General features: G+C 42.1%; 1 protein-coding gene across 1 annotated transcript; it reads right to left on the bottom strand.

Annotated features, from left to right (window-relative positions):
• Positions 1–10,332: 10,332 nt before the first annotated feature.
• On the bottom strand, positions 10,333–20,205 carry arrdc3b (arrestin domain containing 3b). The gene is made up of 8 exons (XM_067483401.1): positions 19,592–20,205; positions 15,788–15,869; positions 14,918–15,065; positions 13,988–14,090; positions 13,646–13,902; positions 12,644–12,797; positions 12,397–12,551; positions 10,333–11,365 (listed from the first exon to the last, which is right to left on the bottom strand). The coding sequence occupies exons 1-8, from the start codon at positions 19,869–19,871 to the stop codon at positions 11,288–11,290; spliced, it is 1,257 nt and encodes a 418-aa protein (XP_067339502.1). The 5' UTR covers positions 19,872–20,205; the 3' UTR covers positions 10,333–11,287.
• Positions 20,206–22,661: the final 2,456 nt, after the last annotated feature.

Here is a 22,661-nt window from a genome sequence, read left to right as displayed (position 1 = left end):
AAATGACGTGTGCGAAGGGCAGTGGGGTCTAACTGTTCTGTTGGTGGTGTTGTCTCTGGGTTCTGGGCTCAGGTTTACTGCCCCGAAACCCAGGTTGTCAGGAGGCCACGCAGCAGGAGGTTGAGGTTGTGTAAAATGCCCCATTTTATTTGTGTTTATTTGGTTTGATTCTTTAATTGTTAACTGCCTGAACTTTTAAATGTTCCAGCCAATTTAACTTTATTTAATTCTGTTTCAAACTACAGTTAACGTCCTCTGTACTATAACTGTACACTTTCCCTCTTTACATGCACTAATGCTTCTAATAACTACAGCTAAAATATTTTAGGAGATTCTTAGCGGCATAAGCTGGCCTTTGTCGCCACTTGGAGACAATGTTTCTCAGAAAATAATTTAAGTGCACCTCTGTCACAGATCATGTACAGCAATTGCCCTCACTCAGAAATGTGGTATTTGTATTTTGCAGTAAATATACAGGCTCTGTTACAAAAATCACGTGTGTTTTGTCATCATTGTTTGAGTGTGTGTTTTAAAAAGATGGAGTTTTTTTTTTAATTTCCGGTTTAATTGTTTCGTCAGAGTAGCATCAGGTAAATCAAATAGACATTAATCTGCTAGGTTAAATTTAATGCTACCGCATAGGAAGTTACACTGACTGGACAACAAAACAAAAACTGTATTAACAGTTTCCAAAACATCTGCCGCATAGCTAAAAACATACAAGTATAAAACTTTACAGCCTGCACACATGATTCAACCGTAAGTGTCCGCACACACACGCTTTTACGTAGACAATTTAAATTTTTCCTGGGATCGTCCTCAGTCTACATCCATGACTCCAGAAAGTTAATTTCCATGCATCTTGTTTGAAGTACTGAGAACATTGCTCAGTCTCCAGTGTCTGACCGACCATTGAAAACACCTGTGGGTCTGATGTGCTCACCTCTCCAACACCTGACCACATCCACAGGTATGAACAGTCTGAGATGTTTATAGAATCGGATGCTATCAATAGACAAAATGTGCAAATGCACATAAGGATTCCAAGGTTTCATCCAGGGAATTTTATTATTTTAATGAATGTTATGATCTTTACTTCACTGCTCTTTGCCCAAAGGAGACAGTGTCTGTTCCACAGTCACAAACAATTAAAACCAAAAATGAACACGAGGGGAGTCAATCATAAAAACCTAATAAGTTAACACTACTACTGACACAGAACCAAAACAATTAAATGTGGATCATTAAATCTCAGATCTCTCGTCTAAACCCCTTTTGGTAAATTATCAACAAACCGATTCATTGTCTCTGACCTGGTTGCAGCAGGAAGAGTATGTCAGTCTAAATGAGTCAACTCCCCAAAGTCCTATAAATTATCATGTTCCTAGACGCACAGGCTGAGGTGGAGGAGTAGCAGCAATTTTTCACGCACGTTTACCACTTAACCCTAAACCTAAAAACAGAACTCACTTGAGAGCCTCACTCACAGCATTTTACACCCAAAAATACACTTAAAATAAATTGTGTACCGTCCTCCAGTTCCTTCTGCAGAGTTTTTGACTGAATTTTCTGATCTACTGCTTGGTACAGATAAAGTCATTATAGTTGGTGACTTTAACATTCATGCAGATGCTGACAGTAACTGCCTGAGCACTGCATTTAATTCATTAGATTCAATTAAGTTTTTCCCAAAACTCACCGTTTTGGTCCCAGCGTAGACCATTGAAACGGATATTTTAACTGTATTTTATCATAATTCTCTCATTTGACAGCTAACATGTGAATTTACAACAATAGACTATACAGCAGTTAGAAAACAATTCCACTACAGCAGATGTGCATCTGAAAATGCTGTGAACAAATTTAAAGAAACCATTGCATCATTTTCACCATCATGTGTCAATACAATGGTGAGTTATTTTTCTCCTGTACAAGTTGATGATTCTGCAGCCTCACTGCGTATGATACTAGATACTGTTGCCCCCCAACAAAAGAAAGCAGTGAATCAGAGGAGACAACCTCTAAAGGTACAATTCACAAACGCGTAGCTAAAAATCCGGCATCACGAAAGTTAGAAAGGAAGTGGCCACTACTTTAGAAGAATCTCGTTTAGTCTGGAACAACAGTTTAATAATGTACACACACACAAAAAAAAAGCTCTCCGTGATGCCAGAACAGCATATAAACAAGAACAACCCCCAGTTCCTGTTCAGCACTGTAGCCAGGCTGATTAAGAGCCATAGTTCTGTTGAGCCTAGTTTTCCCTCAACTCTGAGCAGCAATGACTTCATGACTTTCTGTAGGAATAAAATTGTAGCTATTAGAGAAAATATTCATCAGATCCTCCCCCCATCTTGTACAACAGTGCTAGAATCATCAATAATTTTATTTTTGGTTCTTTCCAGGCCACTTTCAAAACTTCTATTGTAATAAATGAAAAGCAAAACTGGATTTGTATTAAACATTTAACTTCTTTCAGAGAATATTTGTTTTTCCCCCCCATCCACACTTTTATGTGCATGTCAAGAGTCCTGTCTCACAGCAGCCACCAGGAGGCGCCATACATTAGAACTAATGACCAACAAATGGTCCATTTCACACCACAGGGCTCCACAGAAAGGTGATGTTCTGATGGCGTTTACACTGAACTAAGCAAGAAAACATTCAGTTTGTGACTTAAGTCAAAGAAAACACTAACACACTCTTTAACGAGTTTGTCTACATTCAACTGACCTCATGACGTACAAACACCCATTTCTGTTCAGGTTTCCTTTAGATTTCACACTTTGCAAAGCACAATAAGTTATTACACACCCATGTGTTGTGTAATATTTAACTCAAATAGAAGAAAAACATGATAAAACTGACAATGGTTTTGTTTTAAAGGAACGGATCATCTTGTGCGCGCACACACAAACACACAGGGGGGAATTTCCACTGACCGTCCTAAGGATGAAGACAAAGCTTCAGAATCCTGATCCTTTTATGCGTTAGACCTCTTTGTGCCCGGAGCCAAACAGACAGCAGCTCCACCGACTTAACCCGCTGTAATCAACCTGCTACTTTAACTTACTGTAGTAATGTTGGTTAAAGTAATAAAAGGTTCCCAAACTCTAACAAACTACTAATTTCTAACCCAAACTATGACAACACGTCCATTCCACCATAGAAACTGCATCGTTCCCTGTGCTCCCATAAATACAGCACTTGGATACTACAGCATCAGTTCACAGAACATTTCAACATTAGCTGCACCACATGTTCAAACTGAGCGTGGGACAACTACACAAGAATTTGAAATTTACATTCCTTAACGTGAAAGTACTGCACAGAACACAGTTGTGTGGGTAAACTGTTGATTTCCTGGACAGCAACGCTATCGATGACTGTCCATCTCAACTTAGACCAAATTACAGATTTCAAAATTCTGCTGCTCGTCTCATGCGATTCTGTGATTCATGCAGAGGGTTAAAAAATACTTTGACGTGAGCAGTCAGCCCGAGTTTATTTTTGGCAGTCAGTGTAACGTCTGTAGGTTGTTGGCTGGCTGTCTGCAGGAGAAGGTTTGAGCAGTTCTCACAGCCACTGCTGTACGTAATCTGACCAAATTGGTTTGAGCCTCTGTGTACAATAACTAAAGCACTAAAGTGTGTGTGTGTGTGCATGATTAAAATGGAGCTATTTGGGATCAAAAAGTCAGTCCACAGTCCGTGAGAGCAGCCACCAAGTCTGAGCAGCGTTCAGAAGTCATCAAGGACACTCACTTGGCCATCTGCCCAGGTGCCTGTGAAGTACTGTGCATTTGTGCTGTGTGTGCACAAGTGTTGCAGATGCATTTGCAACTCAAACAAGCAGGAAAACACATGAACTATTCCAACGTCACCTGAGGATCATAACACACACACACACACACACACACACACACACACACACACACACACACACACACACACACACACACACACACACACACACACACACACACACACACACACACACACACACACACACACACACACACACACACACACACACACACACACACACACACACACACACACACACACACACACACACACACACACACACACACACACACACACACACACACACACACACACACACACACACACACACACACACACACACACACACACACACACACACACACACACACACACACACACACACACACACACACACACACACACACACACACACACACACACACACACACACACACACACACACACACACACACACACACTTCAAAAATCCAGAGTACAGAAACACCTTTTCTAGTCAGGGTAAAAAAAGGCTTTCAAAGTATTGTAATAGCCATCTGTCTGTTAGCCTGCGCACGCACACACACACACACACACACACACACACAGCACTGTCTATGCCAGTGTCTCATCATCCAGTTCAAACCAGTTTCTGTTTATCAGTTGTGGATAGAAGCAGCCTGTATAGTAAAAGCCAAAACACTCATGTGACCTCTCATCACTCTGTGTTTGTGTCTCAAGGTAAAGCCCTGTGCTGACAGAGCCCTTATAAACACGTCGAAGAAGACGTGCAGAGCAGCTTCCATTAGTCAGCAGCCCGTCGTCAACATGCACGGACTCGGGACAAACGATCACCTTCCGAAGAACTCGATTAGTCAGACGTTTCTGCTGTGGGATGGGAATAAGGGACAGTCTGTCTGTGGGTTAACACATGCATGGAGGTCTGTGCGGTCAGACACAGTGGATGCAGGAAGTGGTCCGATCCTTTAAGTGAAAGCTACACGAAAATACCCCATAACCACTACAAGTATTGCATTTGAAAGAAAATATTCATTCTGCAGAAATATGGCCTGTGTGTTATCATTACTGGGTTGTGAGGGTTTCCTACGGGTACCACAGCTTCCCCCTACAGTCCAAAGACATGCATGTTAGATTAAATAATCTCTGTGGTGGCCCTGAGATAGATAGGAGACCTTTCCAGGGTGGACCCCCCCCCCCCCTCTCACCCAATGAGAGCTGGGATAGGCTCCAGCTCCCTCGTACACCAACTAGCTCAATGCTACCACATACATCTGGCAGGTTTGCCCACACAAATGGTGACAAGTTAAATCTGAGGGGTCCTGAGATGAACAAGGGAAAAGGACAGAACCTCTGAACCTCATTTAAAAGGTCATGTGTTTCTAAAGCGCTAACATCCTTAAGACAGCACTGGCATGAGACAAATCAGTCCACACTCTTGATCTTCCACAGTATGCTGCATGCACCAAGCTCTGCACAGCGCACCAGGCAAGTTACAGAAATAAGAAGCTGCAAAAAGTCACAGATCTAGCAGGTCACTGGATTTCCACCACCTCTCCACAACAAGACGTTACAAATTCAACACTGTAGCTTTAATACTTGTTTTTCCATTTCTTTGATTTTCCCATCTGAGCGCAAATGCTGAAAACTTAAATGCGAAAAAGTTGGTGCCAACTTTGTGAAAACTTGGTGTATCAATTGAAGAAATTACCACATAAATGGCTACGTATATGAAGCACGTGAGCCACGCTACAACAGCATCAGTCTGCGTGGCCCAGTGAGGAGACCAACCTTCAGCACATTACTGATTCTTTTTTAAAAATCAACTAAGATTTGACTGGAGCTCATTTAATGACCTCATCTCATCACAGCTGTTCATCGCCATCAAGTCACACTCAAAAGGAGTAGAGGATGGACAAACTCTTTCTAAAGGAGGTCACAATCCAAATGTTTGTCAATTAAAGTTCAGTTTAATATTTAAGCATCATCAGCTTATTAAGTAGTTGACAGTGCAGTAAAAAGTACAATATTTCACTCAGAGTCGCGTCCAGCAAAGCAATGATTCACAGCAAATGGCTGTAGATCAGAGATCCACACGGTTTGCATGGACACGGATACGATTTCTTCAGATGTGCCTTTACATGCTGTAAACATTAAATTGGAATAGGACATTGTAGACATGCACAGGTTTACCCCTGCATAGAAGCGTTTTTTTCCAGCATTTTGGTGGCTTATTTAATAGAAGAGGATCGAGATGGAACCACGTTGTGTCCTGAAACAATCTTCAGTTTCTGCCGGTCTAATTAGGCAGGAATCTCAGAGCCACATCCTGTTCCTGCAATTTATAAACAGGCGAGAGAGCGAGCGGAGGTTCATAGCTCATCAGGTACATTTTAGCCTCATTACATGGCTAAACTGTTCGTGTTGATCAGAGTAACAAAGGAATGAAGCAGCTCGGTCATTCAGATTAAAGTCAGTCTGTTTACGTGAGGCTTTTTAATTCTGGTTGGGCTCCTAATCGGATTATCACTGGAATATTTGGGTCCACGTAAACACAGCTAATGCATCCAAGCGATAAAATTACCAAGAGATTCAATGGGCAACGTCACGAATTCTCATTTACTACCTAAACTAGAACCAAGAGAAGCAAGTTCATTATCAGTGAAGTATTTAACTATCAGCGGTAGGAGTAGAAGACACACACGCCACAATATAAAAGGAAGGATACTAAAATAAAAAGTACTACGTAGAGAAACACCTAACAAATTAGAACTGAGCACGACTTCATCCACATATGTCACCAGGAACAACCACAGTGCGAGTTTTACTGGGATTACGTCATTTCTGCACAGAAAATAGCAGAACTGCCCCAGAACAACTGCAGTGAAAACCCAGCCATCGAGAAGTACTACAGCACATAGTGGGAAGTTAATACTGAAAGTATTATTACTGGTACTTAGTTTAAACAGAAAGTCCACAGCAGCCGAGCTGGATGGAGACATGGCAACTACAATGCAGCATCACAGGGAACATACTGTACCTGTACTTCTTACTGAAAACAAACTCAATTTAGAGACATCAAATTACTTTGGGTTATTTCATTCAATACTATTTGAAATACTTTGTTTACTCTGTGGAGTACTTGCACAGCTGGACTTAAAACTTGAGTATTAGGCAAGTGCTTGCGCCTTAACTTTTGCTACTTCTACCACCTGCGTGTATTTTTACTTTATTTGTATTAGCATGTGAAATAGCAAAGCAGATACTTACGGAGCTCCTGGAGTAATGGCGACTAGAACCCAGACAACTGGTCTCTGTCAAAGAGGTCACAGTCCTGCTACACCTGACCCCGGAAGTTGAATGAAACCCGGCTGTAAGCTCAGAAGGCCGACAAGAAAGTCTTTGCTCCTTAAACATAAAATACACTGGTTCTAAAAGTGCACCGACTGCGTCAGGTGAGGTGAGATATACACAGAGAGCACGCGCCAGGTTGTGGCGAGCGCGCCGTTTTCCTGTCTGGATGTGATTGGACGTTGGCGGTCACATGAGATGTGAATGAGCCAATCAAAGGCCAACAGGTGAAGTTAATCGGCCATTTCAGTGTGAAATCAGTACCGTGAGTATAAGAAGTGACGTACAACATCTGGGGTAGACGTGCAGTAAATATACTCCAATGTTAGCATTACTTTCTTGCAAGTGTGCAAATGTAATGAGACGCGTAAAAGTATTAAAAGTAATACTGACAACATTTCCAGTGACTGTGAAACTATAACACTCTCCTGCGATAGAAGAACTATAGTACAAGTAGTATTTTTATTGTTGTTTGAGAAAGAGTTTCTATTTAAAATACACTAAAATGCTGTCCACACAAAGATCCACTCTGATTGTAAAGTGTTACCTCAGGGTTTTTTGACCCATCATCCCAACAAATCCCACTTTAACCTAAGAGGTGTATATATTCTGTATATATGAGGCAGAGTATGACGTCAGGTGATGTGCGACCTCTGGGAGGAAGGAAACTCCCACTGAGCTGTTTCCTGTGTGTGCTACAAGCTAAGTGAAAACAGCTTTTTTTTATTTTTTTCCCTCCACGCTGTTTGTTTGTTGGTCTACAGTGGGAATTAGGTCAGGAGTTCGTGTGAGCTCTGGCCTACATCAGGTCCTGCCAGCTGGGGAATCACACTATAACACTGACATATGGTGTTAGAAAAAACTGCACTGTCTCTTTTTTGTTCCACATGTATTTGAGGGGGAACTCGTAGTTGGATTTAAAAAAAAAAGGGGGGGGCCCCTGGGTGCAGAAATTTGTTTTGGAAGTTTTGTGTTGGGTTCTGTGTTTGTGATGTCTGTTTTTAAATCGTCGGATGCCGGTTTGTCTATGTTCGTATCTGTTTTTGGCATCTGTTACTGTTCATTTGATGTCTGATTTTGGTCATTTTATGTCTATTTCTGGAAACTTGAATCTGTTTTTGGTCATTTTGCATCGCCTTTGCACCTACTTTCGGGTGGTGGTCATCAGTTTTTTAGATTTTTTGCATCTCTTTGTGGTCAATTCATGTCTGTAACTTTAAAGGTTCAGGCCCCTGGGGCTGTTCAGTAACCCCACCATGAGAGTAGCCGTGGTCTAAATTTACTAACTACAGCTTCCATGATGCTTTGGAATTTAAACCATGGAAAGAATGGGTCTGTCCACAAAAAAAAAAAATGAAAAATATTTTTTTCCCATTTTTTTCTGTCTCTTTGGGATAATTTTGTGTCTATTTTTGACCTTGCAGTCACTTTGTGAACATGTTTATTCACTCATCTCTGACCAGTCAGTCCTCTGGTCCGGTCTCTCGTAGATAACTCATCTATGATTTAAGGCGGAAGATTCAGTAAGTTACAATTACAGCTGAAGGCCAAATTATCCATCATAACTTCCTCTTTGCAATGCTCACACTAAAGTTTACATTTACACTTTATCCAAAGCGACTTGCAAGTGAGGTACAAGGCAGCAAAAATCTAAGTCAAGGAGCAAACTTTAAAGCAAAGTCAGAAAAGTGTTTACATTTCAAGAGGTGCAAGTGCAGAAGTTTTTAAATAGATTTGAGTGCATTGGAAGATGCGCAAAACTGTTTTCAGCTGTTTTTTTTAAATATTGGTAGAGATTTTGTTGAGCGTGCAGAGTTTGGTAGCTTGTTCCACCATCGTGGGATCATTGAGCTGAAGAGTTTTGCTTGGTGTCTTATGTGCGGTCCTGGGACCAACAGACATCATTCGTTGGCAGAACACAGCGGACGGGAGGGATTGTAGACCTGAATGAGCAGGTTGAGGTAAGCAGGAGCCTTTGAGGTGATCACCCTGTGGGCTAAAGACAGAGCTTTGAACCTGATGCGAGCAGCTACAGAAAGCCAGTGTAGAGATCTGAAGAGTGTTGGGACACGAGTCGTTTTTGGCTGCTTAAAAATGAGGCGTGCTGCCGCATTTTGGATCATCTGCAGGGCTTTGATTATGGATACCAGTAACCCCATTAACAGAGCATAACAGAGCAGTAATGAATAAGAGATGTGACCAGTGCCTGTACAATGAGTTGCGTTGTAAATTCCGTGAGGTAGGGTCTGATCTTTCTGATGTTGTAGAGGGCAAATCTGCATGCTCTAGAGATTGAGGAGATGTGGTCCTTTAAGCTCAGTTGGTTGTCGAGGATGACCCCCAGATTTCTGGCCAACTTAGTGGGTGCAATCCAGTCTTGATGCTGAGGTTGTTTTGTGTCAAGGGTCTGGCTGGGAAGACAAGAATTTCAGTCTTCGAAAGGTTGAGCTGAAGATGTCTCTTTCTCATCCTGGGAGAGATGCCGGAGAGTCAGGCAGAAATGCGTGATAAGACATTACAGTATGAAAGGACGGGGAGACCTATGTGTCATTAGCGTAGCAGTGACAGGAAAGGCCACTTGAGCCGATGAAAGACCCAGAGATGTAGTGTAGACGTAAAAAAAGAGAGAGGACCAACAACTGAACCTTGCGGCACACCGGTAGGGAGGCTACTTGAAGGTTCATCCCGATAGGTAAGACCGAAGCTAGAAGCCAGGCCAGAGCCGATCCAGAGATGCCCAAGTCAGAGTGTGTGGACAAGAGGATCTGATGGTTCACAGTCTTAAAGGCTGCAGATAGGTCAAGTAGGATTGAGACAGAAGACTGGCCTGTGGCTTTTGCAGCTCGAAGAGATTCCACTACTGTCAGGAGTGCTGTTTCTGTGGAGTGGCCACTCTAGGTGCTACAGCTGGAGTTCTGTTCTCCTTAGGACGCATGTTTGCTCTGTGATTTCTAAGCTAGTTTGTGGCTCCTCATTTGCATTAAAAATCAAGCTTAGTGATATTCTCAGGGGGAAAAAAAGAGAGAAGAATCAAAAAATGGGCAAATTCTGTTTTCTTATGTGAATCAGAGGAAAAAAAAAAACGCAAACCCTGTCACTCTGTGGTAATCTTTTTTTTTAAGATTACCACATGAATGAATGTGGTAATGAAAAAGCATCTTATTTTTTCATTAAAATAAACTTTATTTTATCAAAAGTTGATCATGACAGCAATAAAATCACAATAATATATAATGCACAGAAATGGAGCAACACAGAATATGAAAAACTAGTGCAAAAAATCACAGATACAAAAATATATTGCACTTGATAGGTTTTAGGTGGAAGAAGTCATGTTTGAACAACATTCTCAGCTTGATATATTAATCTGTAAACATTTATCTGCTGTTCTTTTATTTGCAAGCACAAAGCTCCTTTACATCCATGTTGTGGAAAAATCTCCAGTGAGAATCGTTTTAGTTCATAGCAGAAACCAACAGGCGACTTGTGGTACTTTATTTTGGAAGGTCGTTGTTGTGCTTGTCTTTAGACCCTGTTTGGGCCTTTACCTGGTCATTTACACGAACACACACACACACACACACACACACTCTGAATCTCATTCACACACAAATTGAGTTTTACTATAAGTGCTGTAGGTGGTCGTTCAATTATCTGGAATCTTTTTTTTTCACTCACGTCTTCTTGTTCGCAAGAACAGACAGTGACTGTGGCAGCTTAAAGCTAAAGACTTCCTTTAACTGACAATAGTTCTGTCATAAATGTGCATTTAAATTAAAGAGAAGAATGTTGTTTACGTCTGTGAACAGATTCTACTGTAGCATACAGGCCTGCAGTGATCTGCGGTCGACACAACCACTGAGAGAAAACAGGAATCGCGGTGTGTGCAAAAGTCACTGCGGCTCTTTGCCGTTTTCTGTCTCATCCGAGTCGCCTTCTTTTGCCTCGTCATGAACCCAGGAGCAAAAGGATCCTGCATGTTCTGACAACCCTGGCCCCCGTACGTGACCAGCTTCCTTTCCCAGGTCAGGGAGGGGTCGAGCCTTTTTTATCATGATGTATAATCTGATGTGAAGCAGTGGAAGCCTGATAGCTGAGGGTAAGTGTTTGTGCAGAAGCCGTCTGAGCTCTCCTCAGCGGGACGGACACGTGTCGGGTCTCCTGACACTGACAGCACCACACTCCTCCACAGGGTCGGGGTAAGGGTCGACCTGGGGGTGGGGGGAGGGGGGAGAGAGAGGCAGACTGCCTGTTTAAAGACTGCTGATGGAATAAACGAAGCAGAAAAACATTTCACTGTGGGTAGAAACACAGACGGAGTTCAGTCGCGTTTTGTCACATTCAAATCTACGTGTTGAACTGGAATTGTCTCAATATTTGCACGTCACTGAAATAAAGCTGAGCAGGGTCAAAACCTGGAAAACAGCACTCTCGGTCAAATATGTTCAAACTTTTCAAAAGTTTGTGGTCACTTAGAAATGAAATTGTTTTCCGTAAGATCGATCATACTGATCAGCTTCTTTACATCTGTACGTTTATGTCCACCCTGAATTTGATGCCATAAAGTGACCAAAAACGTTTGAACAGTGCTGCAATTTTACAACAACACTGTTAGAGCATCACATCTGAGTTTTTACTACATTTTAAGAGGACATTTTGTAAAGCTGCATTCATGTTCACTGTTTTGTTTAATTCTTTATTTTTTACGTGAATTTTCTTGCATTGTAGCAAACTGAATATTTTTGGCTGACACATCACAAATTATGTCACAGGAAATCACGAAGGGGATTTATCACAGTTTTTTGATGTTTTATAAACCAAATTATCATTTCCTGACTCAAGCCTGCCACAACTATTCTGATTTTCCTGTCTTCCACTTGTATCTCCTGAAAATGAAACTTTTCTCCTTATAGCACTGGACTTTAATCTTAAGTGTTTATTTTCCTTTGTACCTTAATTGTCAGTAGGTTTGTTCAAATACGTCTGTCAAATGAGTAAATGTGCTCCCTCTCTCCCCATAAAGGCAAAAACACAAAAAACATTTTTTTAAAATAAAGAATTAAAGAAAATAACAGTTTTGTAACATTAAAAACTGCTTTGTGACCTTCTGACTTCTTAAAGTATTTAGGCCTTACACACGTTTCATATTGCGTTGTCTGAACCTCAACTAGACTTTTCTCTGGTTGAATGAGAGTTTGAGTTAGTGTGTGTGTGTGTGTGTGTGCGCTCATACGAACTGTACCTCAGAGTAGAGTGGCGGGGGCAGATATCTGAACTCTGTGATGTATGTTAGCAGAGATCCCCGTTGCTCTCCCCTCCCGTCAGAACTATCACAGCCCTGCAGATAATCCCGCCTGTGAGACTCTGATATTGCCAGATCGCTGTAGCTTGGCGGTGCTGCAGGAGCAACAAACAAACGGGAGTCAGAGAACGTTGTGTACTTAACGCACGCATGAACATACTTTCATGCATGTGTTGACAGTACGTACCCTCAGGTCCCTGTGCGAGGCCAAGCCAGCCCGAAGTGCTGCGGCTGCTGCTGATGCTGGAGGTGCGGGTGGCGCAGGCGTGCAGCGGTATGGTCCCGATCACCAACGGCAACGAGAGAGACAGATTCAACCCGCCGGGAATGTCCACATACACCTGCAGGCAGAGAGGAAAAACAGAAAGTCGGAGTCATTTCTACTTGTTCATGTCAATGAAAGTACTACAGTGTACAGCTCCTACTGTAAGCACATGACCTACTGCACCGTGTGGTGCGTTACACCACCTGACACGCTGACAGAAAGTCAAAACAAGCTGCTTTACCAGCAACTTCCTGTCTCATACATTCATCTCTGACTTTCCTATTACCACTGCCTACTGATCTGCAGTACATCAGGAGCATGTTACTACAAGTTGTGGTGCTGCTGACCTGTAGTACCTTTTAGTATGTTAATAGCAGACTTTGTTTGCAGTTGGTACTTTGAAAAATGTAATTTGTATGTTATTAATATCTAGGTGACCACAAATTTGAGTTTGCAATTCAGAAATTATTAGCAATATAACAATGTTAGTGTTTTACTAGCAAGTTATCTGAATATTGTTAGTATATTATTGGGGGGGTTAATTATAATATTAGTAGGTAATTAGCAGGTTATCAATAGTTTGTATTTTGTCACAATATTCTTTATTTAAAAAAAAAAAAAGCTGTTTTGTTCTTCATGAATGGATTTTAAGTAGCTACAGCTGAATATTCTTCCTCACATCCACTTTAGTGGAGTCTAATAAATCATCTTCTAGTGAACATGTGTTTGGATTATTTTCGGAAACTAAAGCACTACTGTAAATGTCCCAAAGGTGTTTGTGTGTATATAGTATAAAACAGTGACAATCCTGTCTAACTTGTTTTCTGTCCATTCATACTGCGTCAGTGTCTCTGGGTCGGATCGGCGGGGAGGGTTTGATTTCTACCTCTGCACATAGAGGTTAAAGTTTGCGTAGAAACTCACCATGAGGGCGTATTCCACTCGGATAATGGGGCAGTCCAGGATGGACGGGGACACCGGAGGTATTTTCAGCAGCTTGCCCTCCCAGCTCTGGGTCTTCCCCTGCAGCAGAGGGTCGCCTCGCAGGTTAGACACTAGCTGCTGGATCTGTTTGCCCTTGCCCTTTGCAAAGAACGTCTGGGTCTGGTACAGTGCGGCCTTGGGCACCACGACCCGGGAGGAACAGTTCTCCACTTCAGCAAAAATTTGGATCGACTCGCCTTGAGTGGTGAACAAGATCAGTCCGTCAGACTGAGAGAGATGACACATGAGGAGAACTTGAGAAGTAAAGGAGTTGCGGCTCACCTGGTGTGTAGCCCTTTCGCTCGATCTTGGCACTGAGGGAAATTGGGCCTGAAGCACAGAACCAGCAGCACAAGGTCTTTTCTTTTGTACCAGCCTGAGGGGCCTGTTCAGAAACAATGAGCTGTTTTAAACGGACAGCAAAACAGTTTAAACAGTATAAACCATGACACACAGGGCATAACGTCCTCTGGGGTTGGGAGGGATGTCCCCCTCACCGTCTTTGTTCCACTTTTCAACTTATTCTTAACACTGGTCCCTGACTGTCCCCGACAGAATCTGACCCGACTGAAGATCTAAGTCGAATCTAATTCACCTAAAAATTTTAGTCAAAGCTCAAACTAACGAGCTTAATGAGCATTTTTTTAGACTCACAGTTGGCTGCCCTGCATTTTGCCTCTCAGGCTACACACAGGCAGAAAGACATTAGCTGTGTTGGAATATTTTACCCCAAAATCAAAAATGTGCATATTAATGTCTTTTTTACACTGATTATTTACATAAAAAAAGAAATTCATTTTCTTCTGAATGGATAAACTATTTCTACATAATCAGGAGGGTAAAAAAAAAAAGCTTAGCGGCACAATTTCTTAGTTGAAAAGATGTTTTAATCGCCTGTCAACTCCTAAAAAGACACTAGAGTCAAACCCTAGGGAAAATAAAGAGAAGTCCTCCTCTTTGTGAACATAAAAAAACCACTAAAAAAATCAGTTAAAAAAAAAATACAAATTATGAATGAAGAGTGAATGAATAAAGGAAGCTGTAAATCCAGTGTACACTAATACTCTACAGGCTAACAGTTTAGCCCTGTTCCCACTGTTTATGCTAAGCTAAGCTAAGCAGCTGCTGGCTCACACTGACCATCGAGACCCTCCTCCCAAAACGCTGGACTACTCCTTTAAAACAAAAGCAGCCTGTGTGCAGCGTGCCTACCAGCAGCAGCGGCGTGTTGATGTCAATGTGTTCGAACACAATGAACTCTTTCTTGACTTTGACGGGGAGCAGCCAGGGTCTGTGCAGTTCGGCTTTCACCCAGTACCTCACGCTGCCGTGCTTCCCTTCGAAGGAAGTGGCCAGAGCCCTGACCGACGAGAGGAAGGACAGTTAGGAAGTGAGGGTGGTTCACTGTTGGGTGCAGTGGAGGATGCAGTGCTCAGTTCCTCTATGCCAGTAAGTGTTCTGTGTTCAAGTACTACTGGCTTCACATGTGAGTAAATATCAGCAGTAAAAGTACATGTCCCTGTGATGCATCAGTGACTCAGCAGCGTTGTTGTGTTGTAGCTGCTCGATGTAGAGCTACGGTGGTTTTAACCACTTTATACACAATTTAGTTTAGTGGTTACCAACCTAAAGTACAAGCCCCTTATAAAAAGGTCACCAGATTCATCAGAGGGCCATGAGTGAACTAATTGGGGAGGAAGAAATAAAAATACAAATAAAAAAAACTTCTGCTTAAAGTTTTTTGGACTTTTGTTGTGCTTTCACATTTCCATCCCAATGTAGCACAAGTTGCCCAAAACGTCCGCAGTTACACATCCCAATCGAAAAATATCATTACTAAAAGTGATGTGGTGCCATTACAGGCATTATTTGTTCAAACAAGTTGGTTTAGAAGGGAAATGTGTCACCCACAGAGCTCACAAAGATAAGAAACCACTGTTTCAACCACTAGTCTTATTTTATATGGTTCTTTAACGTTTCGGAAATGGAAAAGACACCTGAGCTGCCACAGTGGAGTAAAAAGTGCAACGTTTCTGTCTCAAATGGTATTTAAGTGCAGTACTTATGTATTCAAATACTCACATTTGTGGCAGGCTAAAGCTGAAAGCGAACTCGTGTAAGCCGGCGTGCAGGACAGTCAGACCTTCCTCTGGACAGTCCTCATCTGAAACACAAAGCGCACATTTATTGAACACGTTGTCCTGCTAACACGCGTGATGTTTGAGGCCTGTAAGACGAGGAGACTGACAAATCCGTCACAGAATTAGAAATGTTGACACTTTATCTACATTGTCCTAAAGTTAAAACGTCCAAACTTTATATTTAAAAGGGGGATTCTTAATCAAAAACTACCCCGATAGGCTCCCCCCCAGACAAAACGATACAAACAGAGGCTGTTTTTATGGGACATTTCTTTGACACTTCAGTCAGTCTGCGGGTTGCAGCTTTGCACAAGCTGCACTGCATTTACACATTTTCACTACTGTTCGCTCCAATTCAAACTCCTCTCCAGCTGCTCCTTGTCCAACATTGGACAAGGAGCAGCACTGAAATCACAATCTTGCCAATTTTACTGTAATTCATTAAGAAAAAGTTCCTGTAGAAAACTATGGCTATATTTGTCAAATTAAGAGATCTATAGTTTGAATAAACATTACTAAAATATATCTGGAAAAAAAAAAAGATATAAAATAAAGATCATTGTGGCACCACGCTAAGAAGTGGAAATTAATGTCAATATATATAAAAGAGAAAATAGGGGGAGGATCGATTAAATCCACAAAACGTAAAGATGCGGAGGCAAATCTGCTGGTAAATGATGGATCACTAATGCTGTCTGTGAAATAACTAGTGCAAGAAACAGGTAACAAACAGTTGTTTGCTACTTCATTTCTGTATCGTCAGACAATGGTAACTAGAAATCAAAATGGCAACTTTGGCACAAAGCTGCAAACATGTGTGCAGAGGTCTGAGCCATTGGAAACATGACAATGAACATTCGTTTGCACCTTCAAAAACGACCAGAAAGTAGAAGCGACAGCTGTGTTTAACATTTAGGAGGCAAACGCTGACGCCCTCGATATAAATGACGAGAACATGATGTCATGTAACCAGCTACTGTACGTGACTCTGGCGTTTGACCCACATCTTTAGCAAGCAAAGAAGAACAACATGAACATTAGTGGACGTAGTAAAGAGCAGCTAAAGTAACGTGACCCCCATCGGCAGCACTTCCTATTTACTTCTGTTATTTTAACATGTCTCCTCTGAACGTCGTGTCACCTTCATCTCTGCCGTTTGTGTGTATTCATATGTTTGGCGTAAGAGCTGCTATAAACAGCTTGTGTGTGTGTGCGCGCGCGCTTGTGCACTTATGAGCGTGCGCCCCCGTCAAGTCACCGGCAAACACAGAGCAAGCAGGAGTAGACCGGTATGAACCAGACTGAGCAGCTTCCTTTTGCTGGAAAGTCCAAACGCATGCAACGCAACTCGGCGTCTCATTGGAGGAAAGCGTGGTGAGAATTACAGGCCGGGCTCTGATTGGTGGAGCCGTGACAAGCCCCTGCCCACATTAGTACAACCATGTGGTGTGTGGTGTGTTTCAGAGAGAGGAAGGGTGTTGTACTGAACACCAACTCCAGGTACAGCTGTGAGGGAAATAAATGAAGACAGGAAAAGAAACATTTCACATCTTTTTATTTTGTCAGCACTAAACAATAAAACCAGTTACAGTCATTTATAACCATTTTTCACTTTGTTACATAAAGAGACAGTTTGCTCTTGAGCTGAATAAAAGTCCATTTCTGTGGCTGTTTCTTGTGCTTTTAATCAAACAACAGGATTTTTTTTTTTTTGCCCAGTGACCGGTCATGAAACTGTGCTCCATGAAAAACATTTCAATGAATTGAAAGAAAATTAATCGCCAGCTGACTTATCATGTAAACAGGTCATATCGTACATAACTTTGGATAAATATTTTTATTCTGAGGCTCCAACTGAAATGGTTTTAGAGGATTCACAATTTCAGAAGCAAATTTTCTTATGATTTGTCTTTGTACAGCACATTTCTTCACCTCTGTGTGAAACGGTTCATTTTAGCTTCTGTCTTTGTTTCTGGTTTTAGTTTTTGTTTCATTTAAGATTTTGATTCTTTATTGTTTTGTTTTCATGCGATTCCTTTTCACGTTTTATGACTTTGGTGATGTTTAATGTTAAAACCTGTCACCATAGCAGTGAAGCAAAAAAAAAAAAAAAAAAGAATTATGGCCTTGGAGGTTTTTTTTTTTTTAAGTTCCCAGATTCAGAAATGTAAAAATGTGCTGCTCCTCTTTTTCTTTTATAGTAATACACTGAATACATTTGAGCCATTCAGTGGACAAAACCAGACACCTGAAGATGTCAATTTGGGCTTTTATCAAACGCTTGATTCATTTTCTGACAGAATATGTCTATAGCCTAAACTTTATCATTGAAGCAAATAACAATATATTAAATTATTCTGTTTTAAATTCTTTAAATGTCTTGTTAAACACCCAAAAACATCCAGTTTAATATTCTGAAAGACAAAGAAAAGCAGCAAATTCCAACAATTATCAACACATAGATGGAATATTCTCCTAAGAATCCTTCACTTTATCATAATATTATCAGAATAGTTGGTGACATATACCAAAATATGGCTTCTACACGGTTTAAAATTTCATGACAACTGGGCAAAATCTGTTGATCAGAGACCATGTGATCGGATAAAAAGCTCCACAAACGGCCACAGTATGGACATCGATTCCTGGTGACATTGTTATGTCAAGTTCATAGTTTGGACTTTATCATTCCTGAAAGGGAAACAGCTTTTATCAGCAATACTGATGTCTGCAGTATATAAATATATTTTTTTTTTACTTCACTGTGACCTTTGACCCCAACAGTCTCCATCCATGAGTCGGCAAACTGACAGGATGTACTGAGCAGATAGCAGAGTCCTCAGAAACAAGTTGTGGTGGATGATGGAAAATCCTCCATGATGTTGAGGAGGAGGACGGTGGGAAATTGTCCAAACGTGTTATTCAATTTCTAATAACTGAAATCATTCAAATCCATAGGAGGAAAAAAAAACAGACCACAAATGTGAGAGTTTGACCCACACGTCTCCACGTGAGGATTTTCATTTCATTTTAAAGTGACCTTTCACTAATTTCGCATCAAGTTTTACTACACAAGTAGAGCAACAGTGCAGGTTTAGAGGTTTTGACCAGGGGCTCAGATGTAATTACACACACACACACACACACACACACACACGGAGTCAGTCTGGTCCTCCCTCCCTCCCTCCCTCGCTCGCTCGCTCTCTGGCAGTTTCTGAACAGGTTTGAACCGCTTCTAACAAAGGGAGTTGCCTGAGCTGTAGCTTACTTCAGGATGTCATCAGTAAAAATGTTCTTTCCTCCTTAGTTTACGTGAAGCGTTGCGACAAACATTAAAACGCCATCGTGTGCTTTCGATTTTGGATCGATTTCTTCTTTTACGCTTAGCGTTTCATATATCGACTGCACAACTACCCCCCCCCCCCCCTTCTCGGGCTGAAGCAGGCTGTCAGACATGTGAGGATGCAGAATGTGCACAATACACCCCCGATTCCACCCCGCTGCTGATCCACAGCGTGTTCAGTGCTCGGTACCGCATCAGCAACGCTGTGATGGACTGGATGTTCTGGGGGAAATTGGGGGTGGGGGGTTGGCTCCGGGGTTTGTTTTGCCACATGACTGCACCCTCTGTCTGCACAAAGTTTCCTGCCACATAAATGAGCCTGTGCGGAAAGTTTGCGGTGCTCAACTGACGTGCTACACTGCGACAACAGTTAGGTGACAGGGAGAAGGACCAACTCCTTACCTCTCTCCTCTCCTATCAAGGTGTCGCAATGGTGCAAGTACTCCACCTCCTCTGTGTAGTTCTGAGTGTACGCCGTGTTCACCCCGGCGTTCCTCGACTCTGTCCACCGGACCTTGGCGACTCCTCTCGATGTTATGTCCAAGCTCCTCACCCGCACATCCCCGGTCACATCCACAACCACCCTCCCCGACACCAGGTCTCCCCCGGAGAACGCCGGTAGGTTGTTCTCGTTCAGGCTGTCAAAGTAGATCGCCAGGGTCCTCACTTTGCCCAGTACCATGATGAATTACTGACAAACCAGCTAAAACTAATACGAGTCTATGGAGGAGAAGTTGTGAGTGGAGCCGTGTGGCACAAATTCATGCGCCCCGCTCCTAGGTACCCAGCGCAGAGCCGGGTCCGCGGCTGTGTCGGTGATGGCTCATCTGGTCTGAAGCGCACAGCTGATGTTCCGCTTCAGCTTTGCCTCCCCTCCCGACTGTGTGTGCGTTTGTGTGCGCGTCTCTCCGGTCTCTCTGCTGCCTCCAGCCGCTGCGCTCTTAAAAGCCTCCGTGCGCAAAAATAACCTCACTGAGCATGTGCGCACCAGAAACGAGCTGAGGAGCAGAGCAGCTCTGAGGACAAAACACAGACAGAGGATCCGTTTGTCACCGAGATACATTTTCAAAAGAAAAGTAAAAAATAAAGACTGATAAGCAATTTCTCTTAAGTTTGAAGAATTTGGTTCTGATTACACCCACAAAAAAAAGGCAGTGTTCTAAATTGTTTCAGGAATTTGATTAATCGACTTGTTGATGCACAGAAAATTAACTAATGAACTATTTGAACAAAAACAGTCTTTAAGTAATTTCACCGATTTTCAGCTTTCTGATTCTAAGGTTGGGTGAACATGTACGTATATCAATGGTTGTAAACTTACTTCTTTAGATTTATCGGTGTGATTCTAGCGGAAAAGCCCCCTCCAGATGACATCATCAGAAAGAATTTTGCACTTCACATTATGTTTATTATGAGCTTCTGGAGGAGAAGGTTGAACTCGACCTACAACCAGTGTAGTAAGAGCAACAAGATGGCATTATCTGAACTGCAAAACACCCCCGATGATGTCACCTGGAGGAGCTTTTGGAAGCAAGGAAGGAAGTTGAACATTGGTAAAGTCAACGTTTCAGCAAAAAAGGATCGATCTTTTTAGGCTGTCACGTGTAGATATTTTATGTTTTTCTTTGTTAGGGAGGCCTGGAGCCAGTCCCTGCTCAGTGAGGGGTGGGGTACACCCTGATACACAAACACAGAAACCAGAGCACCAAGTGGAAACCACCACAGGTTCAAACCCAGTCCTGAATTTTGTCTTGAAGTCGGGTTGAATTTATGACTCCGCAGAGTGTTTTGAGTTCTTTCTGACTGACCTCTTAGACGGACTTTGCATCTCTCAGGGCTGGGATCTGACCTGTTGGACGACGTTCACTGGTCATCACTCTGCTCCCAGAGGCTGAAATGGTGAAAAGGTCAGTGAACACACACACAGGCCTGCTGAGGTACATCACAACCAGTAGGAGTAAATTACAGATGCTCATGGAGGTTGAAAACAGAGCTGAGAGACGACATGTACACAGGATTTTATTTATTTCAGTTATTTGGTGCTTTCAAAATCGCACTAAAACGTCACAGTATCTAACTGAAGTCAGCAGAGAAATTCGCTTTTGCTGTTTCCATTTGTCCCGTTGAGCTTGTTGCTTTTCTCAATGGCTCCATTTCCTGTTTTTTGGGCTTCGGCCTCTGGTTGATAAAAATCACAATCGCGATCGGTTCAGACAGCCGGCAAATCATTTGTCAACACGTGGAGACAACAGCTCAGAAAACGAACGTCCACAAACACCAACACAGTCAACAAGCTGAAGTCAACATGGATTTAACGGATTAAATTACATAGCCGCAGCATTTTATCTTTGCTCCATGACTAATACAACGAGAACTAAAATGGACCAAAATGAAGTGAGTGCAAAAAGATGCACATCTGATGAATTATGTGCCCTTTTGATTTAAAGCCTTACAGCATATGAGCCTTTTCACCAACATTACAGGTCACCCGTTGTTTTGGCTGCTCGGTGCCCACAACGTGTTGGGTCGACACATATCCACCAGTGGATGGTGACAAGAGAAAGATTCACATCATCTGAGCCAAGTTACAGCATTCTTTTGATTTCATGTGTAAAAATGGTCATTTTGTCCTACTCCATAGATGCTAAGATCATTCTGCCCCGATGCCCCGATGTAAAGTTATCAGAATTTTATAAACACGGGCAGAAAACAAAAAAAAAAAAAAAAGTGAGGAAATACATAAGTCGCATACAAAACTGACAAAGCAAACAGATGAATGACGGGTTCGTAGACTGTGTGTAAGCTATTGGGTTGGAACACACTGCAGCACGCACATGTAACACTTCTATACTTTGCACCAGCTCACGATCTTATTACCTATTTTTAGCTTCACAACCTACTAAAAATATTACTGAAAATCTAGAAGACAAAAAAAACAAACAAAAAAAAAAAACCCACAACTCCTCAGACATCCTACAGTTCAGAATCTAGAAAAGTTCAGTTTATTAGACAAAGAAAAGCCTCAAATTTGAGACAAGAAACACAAATATTTATAACTTTTCTAACTCATCTTCAAAAATAGATGCATAATTACTGTGTGCTGATTAACTAATTGTTGCAGCTTTGGAATCAGAGGCAGACAGTCAGGAGAGGTAAATGTTTGCCCCCCTGAAGGTCACAAATATTGTTTTACTATGATAATGTTTTTTTTTGTCCTTTCAGCTTATCCTGTGAGTTCAGTGTCGCCACAGCGGATCTTTGTCTGCATGTTTATTTGGCACAGTGTTTATGCCGGATGCCCTTCCTGACGCAACCCTCCCCAATTTCAACCGGGCTTGGACCAGCACTGCGAAGCTGGGGAGGAGAAAGGGCCGTTGGGGGTTCAGTGTCTTGCCCAGAGACACTTTGACATATAGCCGGGACCGGGGATTGAACCACTGACCCTATGGTCCGTTTTACTATGATAAAAATA

The sequence above is a fragment of the Channa argus genome, chromosome 18 (genome assembly GCF_033026475.1).
Source record: "Channa argus isolate prfri chromosome 18, Channa argus male v1.0, whole genome shotgun sequence".
NCBI lineage: Eukaryota > Metazoa > Chordata > Actinopteri > Anabantiformes > Channidae > Channa > Channa argus.
The sequence above is the reverse complement of the archived record's forward strand: the minus strand, read 5'-3'. Positions and strand labels throughout refer to the sequence as shown.

Bases quoted from the DNA above. Each gene is read 5' to 3' on its own strand.
- arrdc3b (XM_067483401.1), bottom strand. From the start codon at position 19,871: ATGGTACTGGGCAAAGTGAGGACCCTGGCGATCTACTTTGACAGCCTG. The intron at 14,091-14,917 runs GTAGGCACGCTG...GTTTCTGAACAG, and splicing joins TCAACACGCCGCTGCTGCTG to GCCCCTCAGGCTGGTACAAA. The intron at 13,903-13,987 runs GTGAGCCGCAAC...TCACCACTCAAG, and splicing joins GCGAAAGGGCTACACACCAG to GCGAGTCGATCCAAATTTTT.